Below are 14795 nucleotides of genomic sequence, written 5' to 3'. Positions count from 1 at the left end.
GTCTTCCTCCTGTTCCATGCTTTCCTCCTTTTTGTCCCCAAAATAGGAGTGTAATGTTGGAATCTTCTGTCTGCTTTGTTTCCTTTACCTGGTCATGTCACCCCTCAGTCACTTGACCCCTGGGCTTTTTGGACTCTGCCACCAGATAGGGGAGCTTTCGTCCCAAACACTGGGTTTTTCTCAGTGAAAAGGTATGAGATACACATGAAGATCAGAGATAATTCTAAAAGACTCATGATGAAAAACTGCTATATACCTTCAGAGGGAGAACTGATGAATTATATGTAAAATGAATTATAACTTTCTCACTTAATTGTTTTTGAAAGATGGCTATTATGGAAATGTTCTGCATGATTCCATATGTACAATTAATTGATATAATTTTGTTTGCCTTCTCAGTGGGTGGGAAGGAGAGAATTTGGAACAGCCAGAGGTATTAGATGTATGCCGTCTCTGAGGCCTCCACACGCTCTGGCAAGCTGGACACACACCCCAGGACCTCTACCCTAGATGCAATCCAGATCCAAGGAGGTTAAAGCAAGAGCAATTACCCCTCAGACTGGTCGTTTGGTTCCCTGACACTCTGCAGGCCAGGAGCTGAAGCTGCCACATGGCGCTAGCTGGCTGTGCCAGGCATCTCATAGGCTTCTCACCCTGGGGGTAAAAACCACGCACTCCCACTTACTGGATCCCAAAGTCTAGATTGCACTGACCTCTCACTTTGTCCTTTGCATCTGTGTGTTGATAAATCTGGAAAGGGCCACAGCTGTGCTGATCTGGAGTCCCTCCAGCTGAGGCTGTTCAGGCCCGCCCTGGGGCTAAAGCCATGGTGTGGAGCTGGGCTCTGCTCTGTGTGCTGCGCTGGGCGATTCCTCCAGGCCTGCAGGGCTGTCCTCAGCAGGAGGTTAGCTTCTCTGTGTCATTTTGTGGGTTCTGCAGCTCCAAAGTTTGTTTAGAGTCCCCTTTTTACACAGATTGGGGAAGGTGGAAGCCGGAGTCGCGGGGAGGTCCTGCTTCTATTCTGCCATCTGGACTCCCCAAAAAGAAATTTAAAAAAATTCTTTGAGCAACAAATAGCATTTCTGTACAGACAGCAGAACGGAACAAAGATGCCTTGTGGAATCAAGAACCTTTATTTAATACTGCTTTCATATATGTATATTTGCATGTATAAATTCTGTATGTTACTTCCAAAAGTGTCTTACTGATTGCTATTTTCTTCCTTCTGTACTTCTGTACATTTTAAAAAATTATACTGGCTCTCTCTTACAGCATTGTTACTGCTGACCTATCTTCTCTCCCTACCCTATCTCCAATTAAAAACAGAAAAAGGAAGAAGGGGAAAACCCTTTTGTAACAAATAAGTATAGCCCAATACAACGAATCCCTGCAGTGGCCAAATCTAGAAATGTTTGTCTCTTTCTGCACCTTGTATCCATCACCTCTCTGGCAAGACGTGGGTAACATTCATTTTAGGTCCTTTGGAGACATGTTTGATCATTGTGTGATTAGAATTTTTAAGTCTTTTAAAATTGTTTTCTTTCTAGTCTTGCTGACGTGGTATAACTTGTCCTGGTTCTGCTCACTTATTTCAGCATCCCTTCATACATCCCAGGATTCTATTTCATTTCTTACTGCTCACTAATAGTCTATTACTTTGTTGTTGTTTTTAAATAGTTCCTTCTTTTAATTTCTCCCAATATACTACTGGTGGTACCTATCTTTTCAGAGTGTCTTTATTTAAAAAAAAGTTTTGGGTTCCAAATTCTCTCCTTCCCACCCACTGAGAAGGCAAACAAAATTGTATCAATTAATTGTACATATGGAATCATGCAGAACATTTCCATAATAGCCATCTTTCAAAAACAATTAAGTGAGAAAGTTATAATTCATTTTACAGTAGGAGTTCATCAGTTCTCCCTCTGAAGGTATATAGCAGTTTTTCATCATGAGTCTTTTAGAATTATCTCTGATCTTCATGTGTTTTTTACGCTGGATCATCCTTACAACATTGCTGTTAATGTGCACAATGATCTCCCAGTTCTTCTCACTTTACTTTGCATCAGTTTATAGAGGTCTTGTCCTGTTTTTTTCTAAATCCACCCCCACCCCGTCATTTCTCATACCAGAATAGTATTCCATCATGATCATATGCCACAGCTTGTTCAGCCATTCCCCAATTGTTGAGTATTCCCCCCAATTTCCAATTCTTTGCCACCACAGAGCTTCTATAAATATTTTTATACATATAGGGCCTGTTATTTTATACCTTAGTTTGTTCAGCCATTTCTTAGATGTGTAAGAGGCAGCAAGTTACCTGCCCGGATTCTAGTTCTTTTTTTTTTTCTCTTTTAAGTCTACCTTCAGGATTAGGAAATTTGTTTAGCTTGCCAATATTTCCTCCCTGATATTCTCCTTTTTTTTTTTTTTTAAGCTTTTTGGAGGGCAGTTGGGATTAAGTGACTTTCCTAAAGTCACATGGCTAGTTTTTGTATTAAGTGTCTGAGGCCGGATTTGAACTCAGGTCCTCCTAATTCCAGGGCCTGTGCTCTATTCACTGCGCCACCTAGCTGCCCCTGATATTCTCCTTCTTAAGCCTTACCTCCCTATATAAAATAGTTTGCCTGTTTGCTGTATTTCTACTTTTCAACTCTGTGTGTGTATGTGTGTGTGTGTTTGTTCCTTAGCCCTTTTCAAGAGGATCATCTGATGTCCCATCCCCCTATTCCTTTTTGTGTAGTCTTTTTCTTGTGCACTTTGATGACAAGGAATAGCAAGTTCAGGGGTACTGAAAGGGGGTACCCTTTTCCTTCCATTCTACATTAATGTGTTCCTTTTAATCTTTTTCCTCCTCTTTAGATCCTCAGAATAGGAGCTGTGTTTTTCTTCTTTGACTCTCTCATTCCTCTTTAAGGAATTAGGTTCTGAAAGAACAGTTGTTTCTTCTTCTGTTAGGATTTTAGTACTATGTTATCCTACACCTCCCTCTAATTGCTCAAATCAATTTGCCTTTCTAGGTTTTTCTGAACTCGTGTTTGTAATTTAGAGTTACTACTGAGTTCTGGTCTTTTCATCAGAAATGCTTGAAAGTCCTTTATTCCATTAAAGGCGCCCCCCCCCCCTTTTTTTTTCCTGTAATGTTATACTCAGCTTTGCAAAGTAACTTAGATTGTGAGCCTTTTTCTTTACCTTTTAGAATATAGTATTCCAGGATGGCCAGGTGGTGCAGTGAGTAAGAGCTCTGGCCCCAGAGTCGGGAGACCTGGGATCGAATCCAGGCTCAGATACTTAGCACTCACCCAGAAACACCTGGCCATATAACCTTGAGCAAGTTACTTAACCCCAATTGCTTAGGGGTGGCCAGGTGGCGCAGTGAGTAAGAGCACCGGCCCCAGAGTCAGGAGACCTGGAATCGAATCTGGGCTCAGATACTTAGCACCACACCCAGAAATAACTGGCTGTGTAACCTTGAGCAAGTTACTTAACCCCAATTGCTTTTAAAAAAGAATGCGAAGAAAAAATAGAATATGGTATTCCAAGATTTCCTCACATATTTCCTTTGCAGACAGGTCTTGTTCTTCCTTGTTCTCCCAGTATGGATTTTTTTTTAAAGACCCTTCTTTCTCAATGTCTTCTTCCAAAGCTTCAGATCATTTAAAATTTTAGATTCCTTATAATATTACTGGATTGTACTGGGGTTTCTCTAGGTTGATTCTTTGTAAAACAGTAGCTGGGTCATTGATTTTCCTGTTAGTGTGACATTGTTGTGCAAATGATTTTTCTGTTTTTACTTTCAGTGGCAAAGACACTATGGTGAAATGGTGGGACCTTGATACACAGCATTGCTTCAAAACCATGATTGGCCACCGAACTGAGGTAACTGCAAGGGGAAGAGAAGTCATTTGGCCATTGGGGAAGGGTGGCTTGAACCAGATCAGGGTTTATAGCCCTTGCATCACTTAGCACATGCTTTCTGGCTTTGTAGCTGCACTAAGTAACTCATGGTGAGAGCAGGGTTCAAGTCCTTGGTATCTGTGTTCCCTCCCCAGGGACTTCCCCCAGGGGAAGTTTGGTAAAGGAAGTAGTCGAGTTTTCCAGCCGTCACCCCATCACCACTATTGCTGTTCCTGTGGGAAATCTGGAGGCTGAGCAGATATATTCCCTGAACAGTTGTACACTATGTGTAGTGTGTTATGAAGGTGCAAAGGAAGAGCGTGTGTTAAGATTTATTAATTAACTTTCACCCAGTCAGAATTAGGTAGCTGTAATATTCCTGCCTCTAGGTCATTTTCTTTTCATTTCTCAAGAAGTTCAGCCCCTGGCTTACTGCCTTAATCTCCTCCCAAACTCCTGCCCTTACACTAGGGGTCCTTTGTGTTCTTGCAGGTGATGCTCCCATTTCCTCAGATTCCTTATATCCCATGTCCTGTGTTTTTACTCTGCCTCAGCAGAGTTGTTCACACACTAGTTCTTGTCATTACTTTTTCAGTATTCCACTTTCCCAGTTAGAAACAGATACTGCCCTATCTGACCCTGACTTCTCTTTCTGCCATTTTTTTCTGTCCCTATGCTTCCTTCACTCCTTCTATACATAGTGTTCTTCACCCTGAACAAGGCCTTCTCTTCCCTTTATCCCTTAGTGACTTTCTCGACCCTTCCCCTGTTTGCATTCACTTTCTTCCTTCTCCAACCCAACCCAGTAATTGGCAGTTTCAACTCTACTTCGTCCTCTGCTCTTGAATCACTTGCCCTCCTGCTCTGTTACTGCTCTTCTCTTGCCAGATCTCACCTCAGGATTACTCCTGCTACCCAGCCCCTCCACTCCTGCCTACAAGCTACTGAATGAAGGTGGGGAAATCTCATAACTGTACATCCTGGGAACATTACAAGTTCATGTTATCTAACCTCAACTGCACCCTCACTGAAATAAGTCAGTCTTTTCATTTCACCCTAATGGATTCCCCATCTCACTCCCCACAAAAGCTTTTCCAAACTTTCCCTACCCTCCTCAAGCCATTGCAACTCCTTCACCCTCCCAGCTGATGACTTTGCCTTGAACTTCACCAAAAAAACTGAGGCCATTGGACATGAGCTCCATCTTCTCCCATTGTCTTCATTTCAAAATCCTTGACATGTTCCTCTCTTCTCCTTTCCTCTAGTCTGCAATAATGAAATGACCTTGCTAAGGCTAACCCATTTACTATAAAGTGCCTGGCACAGAGAAGACATTTAATAACTATCCTCTGATTCTGGGGCTGAAAAAGCTATTCTGTAAAGACCACAGGATATTGGAGCAGATTATCTTAGAAGTCATGAAATCCATCTGTCACCTTTTGTGGATCAGGCCAACGAAGCTCTTAGAGCTTTGATTTGGCCCAGGTCACATAGCCCCTTAGTGGCTGATTTGGGAGCATAGGGCCCCCCATTATTCTCTTTCCATTCTGCTTCCATACGGCCCCCCATTATTCTCTTTCCACTCTGCTTCCATACTTGCCAGATTAATCTTTCCTCCCCTAGAAAGAAGAAACTATGCTCTGAAAGGACCCCTATTCCAGGCAAAAAACCCTCAAGAAAATCTACTATAAAATACCCATACTACTATAATGAGATATTGTAACAAATGGGACTTCTGAAAGTCATGCTCTTTGTGTTTTATTCAGGTTTGGGGACTGGTTCTGGTGTCTGAAGAAAAACGTCTCATCACTGGAGCTGCAGACAGTGAGCTGAGGGCTTGGGACATCACCTATATAGAAGAGGTAATTATTTTGAGCTCTGTGGTGCTTTGCAGACTGAAATTTCACTCCAAAAGTCAAAACCTTGTCTTCCTATCTCATCTGTCCAAGAAAGAAAATTAAATCAGCACCTGAATAGGGTCCCAGCTACCCTTGCTTATAGTCTCTTGTCCTGTAGCTTACAGATCCTCCTCCTCTTCTCCCTCCCTGAATCCCTGTGACTTCACCCTCTACTTCTTGCCTCTCCTTCATTCCCATCTGCCTCAGGTTTCCCCACACATGGAGCCATATGGAGGAACTGGCACACTTCTTGTTCCTTAATGTAGCTTCACATCCTTCCTCTGCTGTTCTCGCCAATCTCTCTTCCTTTGGAGGTTTGTTCCTTTAACATCTGTCATCCTCTTCAGATCCTTGTTGCAGTTACCTACTGGCCCCCAAATCATTCTCCTTTCCTTCTTAAGGAGTTCGCCACGAGGTTCTCAATCTTTTCCTTCCCACCTCTAGCCCTCATGGCCAAGGAATACAGGATCCACATTGATGTCCTTGCAAACCTGGCTTCCTAGGTTATTAAGCAACTCAGTTCTTGTGAAGTGCACCTTGCCTTCCCCTCAGCCACATAGGGATGGTTCATACGTTTGATCTCATCACCACCAAGAAGTATGCAACCTCCATGATCCAGACTCTCCTATCTTTCCATTTCTTCCTTTGCCTAACACCTTCAAAACCTGTTTTGTTTCCGTTGTGTCTCTTATTCTCCTAGTTCCACCACCCTCTCTCTAGTCTCACTTTACTCCCTGAGCTACTCTGACCCTAAACTTAACCACTTTCACTTTAGAAAGTCCTCTGTCCTTGATTATCTGTCACTTTTGTCCCCTTGTCTAAATCCCCCCCTTTGGATTCTCCCCAACCCAGGGTCGTCGTACCCTCCCCCCCCAACTCCTACCCCCAATCAGTTGTCACCAATACTTGCATGCTGCTGAACGATACTGGAGAAAGCCATAATCATAATGGTCAGGTGGCTCCTGACTTTCCTGATGCCCTTCCCATTACCACCTCCTTCACCTCCCCAAAGTTTCTCAGAGGCATGGGCTGCCTAATTTTTGCCTTTATATCCCTAGCGCATGTTGGGTACTTACTAAAGCCCTGTTGAATTAAATTGAAGTGAATTTCTTGTAGGTTTCTCACTTGCATGCTTCTTTAGGAAACCTTGTCCTATAGCATAATGTGTACTCATTTAGTTGAGGTGCTAGAGTTAATTGTGAGAGAGTCCCCATCCTCTGATGCAGGGGCAGGTGGAGAGAAGGACAGGGCTCTTTTGGTACCATGACCTTGGGCAGCCTGGAGGCTGCAGAGTCATGGCTGATGGCAGAGTGGTATTCAGGTGGTATTCGGAGAAGATTGTTCTGCCATCAGAGAGGTCCAGACCATGAACACAGCTGCTGGGGTTCTGATCAGCTTTTGGGGTGGGAATATTCCATATCATCAGGGCAAAGATTGCAGCCTCTTCTCCTCTTCTACAGTGTCTTTTTTTGTCTTTCCATGCGCATGCAATGAATAGATGAAAGACCTGGATGAACCCAACTCAAAGAAGAGCAGAGGATCTTCACTTGGGATGCCCAGGAGCCATGGAATGGAGACTGGGGACCCTGAAGCGGATGAAGACCCTGAGGATGTAATAGTCCTTTCTTACAGTGATCTCTTTCCCAGGGCTGATGGGTTAGAGAAGGAAGCACTGTAGGGTTGGGGGATGTGCTGCTCTTTAGAGAACCCCAGACATTCTTCTGGACCCCACTGTTCGCTTGTTTGCTTTTCTTCCCAGAGATGTAGCAGAGCCTGCCTTTCACCACTGTCTCTTGTTTCCTTTGTAGCGTATTCTTTCGTGTAGCAAAGCGGGTTCCATAATGCGGGAAGGACGAGACCGTGTTGTAAATCTCGCTGTTGATCGGACAGGCAGGATTCTTGCTTGTCATGTAAGTAACACATGTAGCAGGGAATAGAAAAACGTCTTCTCCTGTCTTATAAAATGTGAAATGACATGTCATGGATCCTGTTAGTTCATTTCACAGTATTGTCTAGACGTTTACATCATAAGGTCCTTACTTTGTTATTGGTGGTATGGTTGTTATTATTTAAAATGTATCCTAGTTTTACAGATGAGTTAACTGAGGTACAAAGAAATTACAGGACTTTATTTAGAATCATAGGTTTAGATTTAGAGAGACCTACCTTCCATATACAGATAGTTCTTGCTTTATACAAATCACATTATTCAAATTTGACTTTATGTAAAGATTTCTGAAAGAAATCCACATTCCAAAAAAACACCTGTGTTAACTTTACCGTACAGTACCATGCACTTGCTCGCTGCTCATGCCCATTGGCTTGGTGCTCCACGGCATTCCACCAGACCCCCACCCCTACACCCCCAAAGTGAAAGCAGAAGAAAGAGATGCATGGAGAGACTACTGCCAGTGGATTAGGGGCTAGACTTGAGATCTCTGGTGCTGAGAGAGAAGACCTTTGCCCTGCTCCTCCCACCTGCCTGTGTGTCCTGCCCCCACCAGTCCACATTTGGGACTGTGTGTGTGTCTTCAGTGCCCGTGTACCACTTGTGCTCTCCTGTCTGTTCCCCACATGTTCTTCCTCTCAGTTCTGGCCAAGCTCTCATTTGGCTTCCCTGGCCCCCATATGTTCCTCCTCCTTCAGGTCTCACTTCTGTCACTGATCCCCACGTGTCCTTGAACCATGTAGTGTCCCCTCCCTCATTCCCTCTTTTCTCTGTGTCTGTGGGCAAATTCACATTATCCAAAAATTCCTTTACGTAGAGGTCTGCAGGATGGTCAACTTAATGTAAAGTGAGAACTGTCTATATATGTGTGATTTAGTAGTACTATTGTAAATATCCCCTTTACAGCTTCAGATCTAGGTTGTTTAAAATTGCACTAAGTGGAAATACCATTTAATCAGTTCCCCTCATTGAAAAGATAAAGGAAACCGACACCTCAGAAATAGAATGTTTTGCCCAGGGTTACACTACAGTACATAGTGGAATCAGAATTTGAACACAGCTCCTGGCAGGGAAGAAGAGTTAGATTGAGACTTGACTGTAGATAAAATAGACTTCAATGTTCTTTCCTAGTTGTTGGACTAATAACGATCTGTTTGCCTCTTGCAGGGAGCTGATTCTATTTTGGAAGTGTTTTATATTCTTTCCAAAGAGGAAATTCAGAAGAAAATGGATAAGAAAATTAAGAAAGCCAGAAAAAAAGCCAAGTAAGTTCTATCAGCTTATTTCAATCATGAATGCATGGCACAATCCATATTTTACTGATGGGAAAATTGAAATTTTATTTAGAAGAATGAAAATTGCCTCCCACCCCCCTTTAAAGACAATAATTAGTGCCAAGAACTAGGTTGTCATCAGCTATCTCTTCTTAAATAATAAGTTATGAATAAATGATGTTGCCTTTATCAGGAATCCAGCTTATAAGCTGCTTACCTTTTACTGGGCAATACATTTTCCATAAGGGAAAGGAGCATTAGTGCTCAGTGATCTAAGGCTGCTCCTTAAAAGCTAGTAAGGTGACTACACATGATCTAGGTAATGCAGCCATACATACCAATTTCTGAAAGTATTAAGCAAATAATTTTAATCAGCCTTCTGTAACAACTCTTTCTTATTTTTTTAATTAAAAAAAATATTTTTAGTTCCAAATTCTCTTTGTTCCCCACCCATTGAAAAGGCAAAAAATACCCATTCTACATTTTCTCATTCCTTCTTAATGGACTTTTGTAGTTCCTACTAGATTCTTCCTTATGTTACAATACAATACTGTATAAGCTACTCTGGCCATTCATTTCATTGAATTTCTTTCCTTAGAAAAACTTGTTAGAGAAGATGTTTCATTTCCTCAAGAACTCTTTTTAATTTGATCTGTCTGTTTTAATGCCCATTTTCTTTGTACACAGGGCACATGCACCAGAACTATTTCTTCCCACACATTTCTGGCATGTTTTATTTGTCTGCCTATGGAATGGGCAGATATTTAGTTAACTTGCCCTGAATTCTACTGTCAAAAGAAATTCTTAGACATTTGAATAAAAGCTCCAGTTTTGGGTGTAATTATCTTGGACCATTCGGATTCTTTTGATGGAAGGATACTCTGAGAAATATAGAGTTCTGTTTTTTAAAAATTATAAATTTTAAGGATATTTTTATTTTTATTTTTTTCCTAGATTAAGTTCTGGTGAAGGGGAGCAAGAAGATCTTGAGGTTAGTATGTCTCTGCAAGATGAGATCCAGCGGGTAGCTAACATCAAAGCTTCAGCCAAGATCAAGTGAGTGAATGTGATATTAGCTCTCAGACAGATCTTTGCAGTTAAATTTTCATTTGATCGAGCAGAATGAAGGTTCCCTCGATAGTCATAGCCCAGTTCCCTTGCTATAGCGTTCTTCATGAAGTTTGCCCTATCCCTGCAGTCAGTAATTTTCTATATGTTATTATATTCCCCCGGTGTACCTCACATAGAATTTTGGTTTTATGTGTAATGCATTTATATGTATTGTTTTGTGTTTTAGTTATCTGTATATGCCTTTTTCCACTGCTAGATTGTAAGTTTGATGAGGGCAGGATTTTCTCTTATCTAAATATTGTTTTTATGCCATTATCTAGTATTCTACATTCTAGATGCTTAGTAAATGTTATCGAACTGGTCATTGTACAGAGCTGGACATAGACTTTCTCCTCCCTTCCCCTTCTTTTTCCCCCATAAAACCAAACCAAAAAAACAACAAACAAAAAGCCAGTGTTCTTACTGCTAACTAGGCATAGAAGATGATTCTTGATTTAAGCAAGTAATTCTTTGTAAAATAAATCATTTGCTTTGATCATACAACCCTCTCTTTATTCTTTGTGCTGTCCTTGTGGCTTTCCATCTTCACCTCACTTAGTAATTTACCCTGGGTTCCTCCTGTGTAGCAAAATAAATAAATAAATTGGTATAAAATGTTACTCCTTGGAAAATAATCATGTTGTTAGCATTGGTATTGTCAAGATTGTGCAGGCATGACATTTTTGAATCTTTAAAATTGTTTACAATTGAACATCCCATTGATGTGTTCTCCATCTAGATGGGTCAGAGTATTTTGAACACTGAGCAGAGGACATCTTTGTGTTGAAATGTGACAAATTTATGTCTAGAATGCATTTTGAAGTTAATTTTATCCCACATAGGTCCTTTGACTTGATTCATTCTCCCCATGGAGGGTTGAAAGCTGTCTTCCTGTTGCAAAACAACCTAGTGGAAGTGTATACACTGAACTCATCTACACCTGCCCCACAGTCCATCAGGACAGCCAGAATCACCATCGGGGGTCACCGCAGTGATGTCAGGACCTTGTCATTTAGTTCTGACAATATTGCTGTCCTTTCAGCGGCTGCTGATTCTGTCAAGATATGGAACAGGTTTGTGAATCAGCTTTTCTTAGTGGCTACTGTCCATATGGTCAGGGTACTCTCCTTCCCATTGTTTTGTGATTTAACTTTAAAAACTTATTAGTTTCCCAAGCACCTAAATACACTTCCTTAAAAATTCATCCAATGTGACATTTCATTTTGTTTTTTTAACTGTATCTTGAGACTAGTTTATAAAGAGAGGTTGAACTTGGTTTTGTACTTTATATTAAAGCTTTAAATCTAAAATTTTTGTGATACTGTAAAATGAAATTTGAACCTGAGTAATATACATTTGAATTTTATTGTTAAATATAATTTATGTTAATTATACTAATTATAGTTATTAAATAATTTCAATTAATAATACCAAAATTAGGGGGATGGAGTCAAGATGGCGGAGTGGAAGCAGGTCCTCCGAGCTCCGGCTTCAACCTTCCCCAATTCATTTAAAAGGGGACTTTGAACAAACTTTGGAGCTACAGAACCCACAAAATGACACAGAGAAGCTAAACTCCCGCTGAGGACAGCCCGGCAGGCCGGCAGAAATCGGCCAGTGTAGTGCTCTGGGAGCCTATGTGAGTCGGAGGTTTTAGCCCCAGGGTGGGCCTGACTAGCTGCCAGCAGGAGGAACTTCAGAGCAACAGCAGCTGTAGCCATTTCCAGATTTATCAACACATAGAGTCTAAGGACAAAGTGAGAGGTCAGTGCGCTGTGGACTTTGGTTCCCAGTAGTTGGGAGTGCATCAGCTTTTGCCCTTGAGGTGAGAAGCTGCTGAGGAGCCATGGCAGCTTCAGCTCCTGGCCTGCAGAGTGTCAGGGAACCAAACGACCAGTCTGAGGGGTAATCTCTCTTGCTTTAACCTGCTTGGATCTGGATTGTGGTTCTAGGGTAGAGGTCCTGGGGTGTGTGACCAGCTTGCCAGAGCATGTGGAGGCTTCAGCAAGGGCATTCAACTAATACCACCAGCAGCTGAGAAAATCCCAGTGTTTGGTACCAAGCTCCCCTGTCTGGTAGCAGAGTCCTATTGTGGCAAAAAGCCCAAAAGTCAAGTAATTGAGTGGCAACATGACCAGGCAAAGGAAACAAAGCAAACAGAAGAACCCAACATTAGACTCATATTTTGGGGACAAAAAGGATCAAAGCATGGAACAGGAGGAAAACAGTGAAGTCAGAACTTCTGCACCAAAAGCTTCAAAGGAAAATACGAGCTGATTACAGACCATAGAGGACCTTAAGAAGCAGATAAGAGAAGTGGAAGAAAAATTGGGAAGAGAAATGAGAACGATGCAAGAAAATTACGAATTAAGAGTCAACAGCCTGCCAGAGGAAAAGCACACCTTAAAAAATAGACTAACTCAAATGGCAAAAGAGGCTCAAAAAAGTAGTGAGGAGAAGAATGCCTATAAAGTTGAATTTGCCAGATAGAAAAAGAATCTCAAAAGCTCAATGAGGAGAATCATTGCTTCAGAATTAGATTGGAGCAAATGGAAGCTAATGACTTTATGAGAAATCAAGATGCTGTTAAACAGATCCAAACAAATGAAAGAATAGAAGGCAATGTGAAATTTCTCATGGGAAAAGCCACTGACCTGGAAAATAGATCCAGGAGAGATAATTTAAAAATTATTGGACTACCTGAAAGCTATGATCAAAGAAAGAACCTAGAAATCATCCTCCAGGAAGTTCTCAAAGAAAACTGCCCTGATGTTTTAGAACCAGAGGGCAAAATAGAGGTTGAAAGAATCCACTGATCACCTCCTTAAAAAGATCCCAAAAAGAAAACTCCTAGGAATATTATAGCCAGGTTCCATAATTCCCAGATCAAGGACAGAATATTACAAGCAACCAGGAAGAAACAGTTTGAATATTGTGGAAACACAATCAGGATAACCCAGGATCTGGCAGCTTCTACACTGAGGGATCAAAGGGCTTGGAATGTGATGTTCCGGAGGTCAAAGCAGCTGGGATTAAAAAACCAAGAATCACCTACCCAGCAAAACTGAGTATCATGTTTCAGGGGAAAATATGATCATTCAATGGAATAGAGGACTTTCAAGCATTCTGGATAAAAAAAACCAGAGTTGAATAGAAAATTTGACATTCAGATACAAGAAGCAAGAGAAGCATGAGAAGGTAAACAGAAAAGAAATCATAAGGAACTTATCAAAGTTGAACTATTAACATTCCTACATGGAAAAATGATAATTGTAACTCATGAAACTTTTCTCAGTATGAAAATAGTTGAAGGGAATAGAAATATATATGTCTATATATGAAGGTGTATGGGCTTATGAATACATATGTGAATGTGTGTATATATGTTTACAGGTATACATAGAGGGCACAGGACCAATTTAATAGGAAGGGATGATACTTAAAAGGTGAAATTAAGAGGTGAGAGAGGATTATAATGAGAGGAGATGGGGAGAGACAGAATGGGGTAAACTATCTCATATAGAAGAGGCAAGGGAAAATGGTTACAATGGAGGGGAAGAATAGGAAGGCAAAAGGGAACGAGTCAACCTTATTCCCATTGAATTTGTCTTGGGGAGGGAATGAAATACACACTAAATAGGGTATCTCACCCAACAGGAGAGTAAGGGGGAAGGGGATAAGAGGGGAGAAGATGGAAGGGAGGGCAGGCTGGGGGGGAGGGAAGTTGGAAGCACCCACTTGAAAAGGTACGGAGTCAAAGTAGAGAATAGAACTAGTGGGAGGTGGGATAGGAGGGAGAGAAATATAGTCAGTCTTTTATAATATATCTCCTATGTTAATGTTTTGTATTAGCTACACATGTACAACCTATACCGAACTGCTTATCTTCCCAGTCGGGGTGGGTGACAAGGGAAGAAGGGAATGAATCTGGAATTCAAAGTTTTAAAATCAAATTTTTAAAATATATATACTTTTATTAATACGATTTTACATGTAATTGGGAAATAAGATATACAGGCACTGGGGCACAGAGATCCACCATGCCCTACTGGAAAAGTCTAAAGAGGTATGGGAGAAAATATGGGAGAGAGAGCAGATTGGAGGAGAGGATATCCTGTGGGACTGCTATTTTGTGGCAGTGGGTAGGGGAAAAATGGGGAGAAAATTTGTAACTCTAAATCTGGCTTAAATTAATGATGTAAATCAGAAGTTAATAAAGCATTTGAAAAATGAAAAAAAAATATTACCAAAATTATATTATTTCAACAATAGTATGGCTAATAATTATTAATGATCATTAATTATTTGATTAAATGTCATTGGTAATCACATCTACATAATGGGTTTTATAATTTGCAATGCACTTTGCACACATAACATCATTTTAGTCTTACAACAATGCTGCAAGGAAGGTACTACCAGTATTATCATTTTTTTAGGTGAGGAAAATAAGTCTACGAGAATTTAAGTGATGATAGGATCATAAATCAGAGAAATTTGATTTGCTCCATCAGACTGCCATTGTTGACCTTTTCATAGTACCTTGTTGTAGAAGTAGCCTGATGAACGTGGAGAATCTGTTAGATGACACATAGGCATGTTTGAAAATGTGTATCTGTTGTATTTTGATTAAGAAGTTATCATCTTGAATATTGCCACCCTAACTTAGGA

General features: G+C 40.9%; 1 protein-coding gene across 3 annotated transcripts in view; it reads left to right on the top strand.

The window, feature by feature from the left end:
* Positions 1-14795, top strand: part of WDR3 (WD repeat domain 3) — a 38277-nt gene that overhangs the window by 7876 nt on the left and 15606 nt on the right. For 2 of the 3 annotated variants that reach the window (XM_069090227.1, XM_069090228.1), the window contains exons 5-11: positions 3798-3876; positions 5661-5756; positions 7291-7404; positions 7601-7702; positions 8908-9005; positions 9969-10070; positions 10967-11197. In XM_069090227.1, coding sequence (XP_068946328.1) covers positions 3798-3876; positions 5661-5756; positions 7291-7404; positions 7601-7702; positions 8908-9005; positions 9969-10070; positions 10967-11197 — 822 coding nt within the window. Of the gene's footprint in view, positions 1-3797; positions 3877-5660; positions 5757-7290; positions 7405-7600; positions 7707-8907; positions 9006-9968; positions 10071-10966; positions 11198-14795 lie in introns of all 3 variants that reach the window. The other variant, XM_069090229.1, reaches the window with a different exon arrangement.

Source organism: Petaurus breviceps, unplaced genomic scaffold (assembly GCF_028583685.1).
Source record: "Petaurus breviceps papuanus isolate PSGF00001 unplaced genomic scaffold, PetGlider_PUasm1.0 186, whole genome shotgun sequence".
Classification (NCBI taxonomy): Eukaryota; Metazoa; Chordata; class Mammalia; order Diprotodontia; family Petauridae; genus Petaurus; species Petaurus breviceps.
The sequence above is the reverse complement of the archived record's forward strand: the minus strand, read 5'-3'. Positions and strand labels throughout refer to the sequence as shown.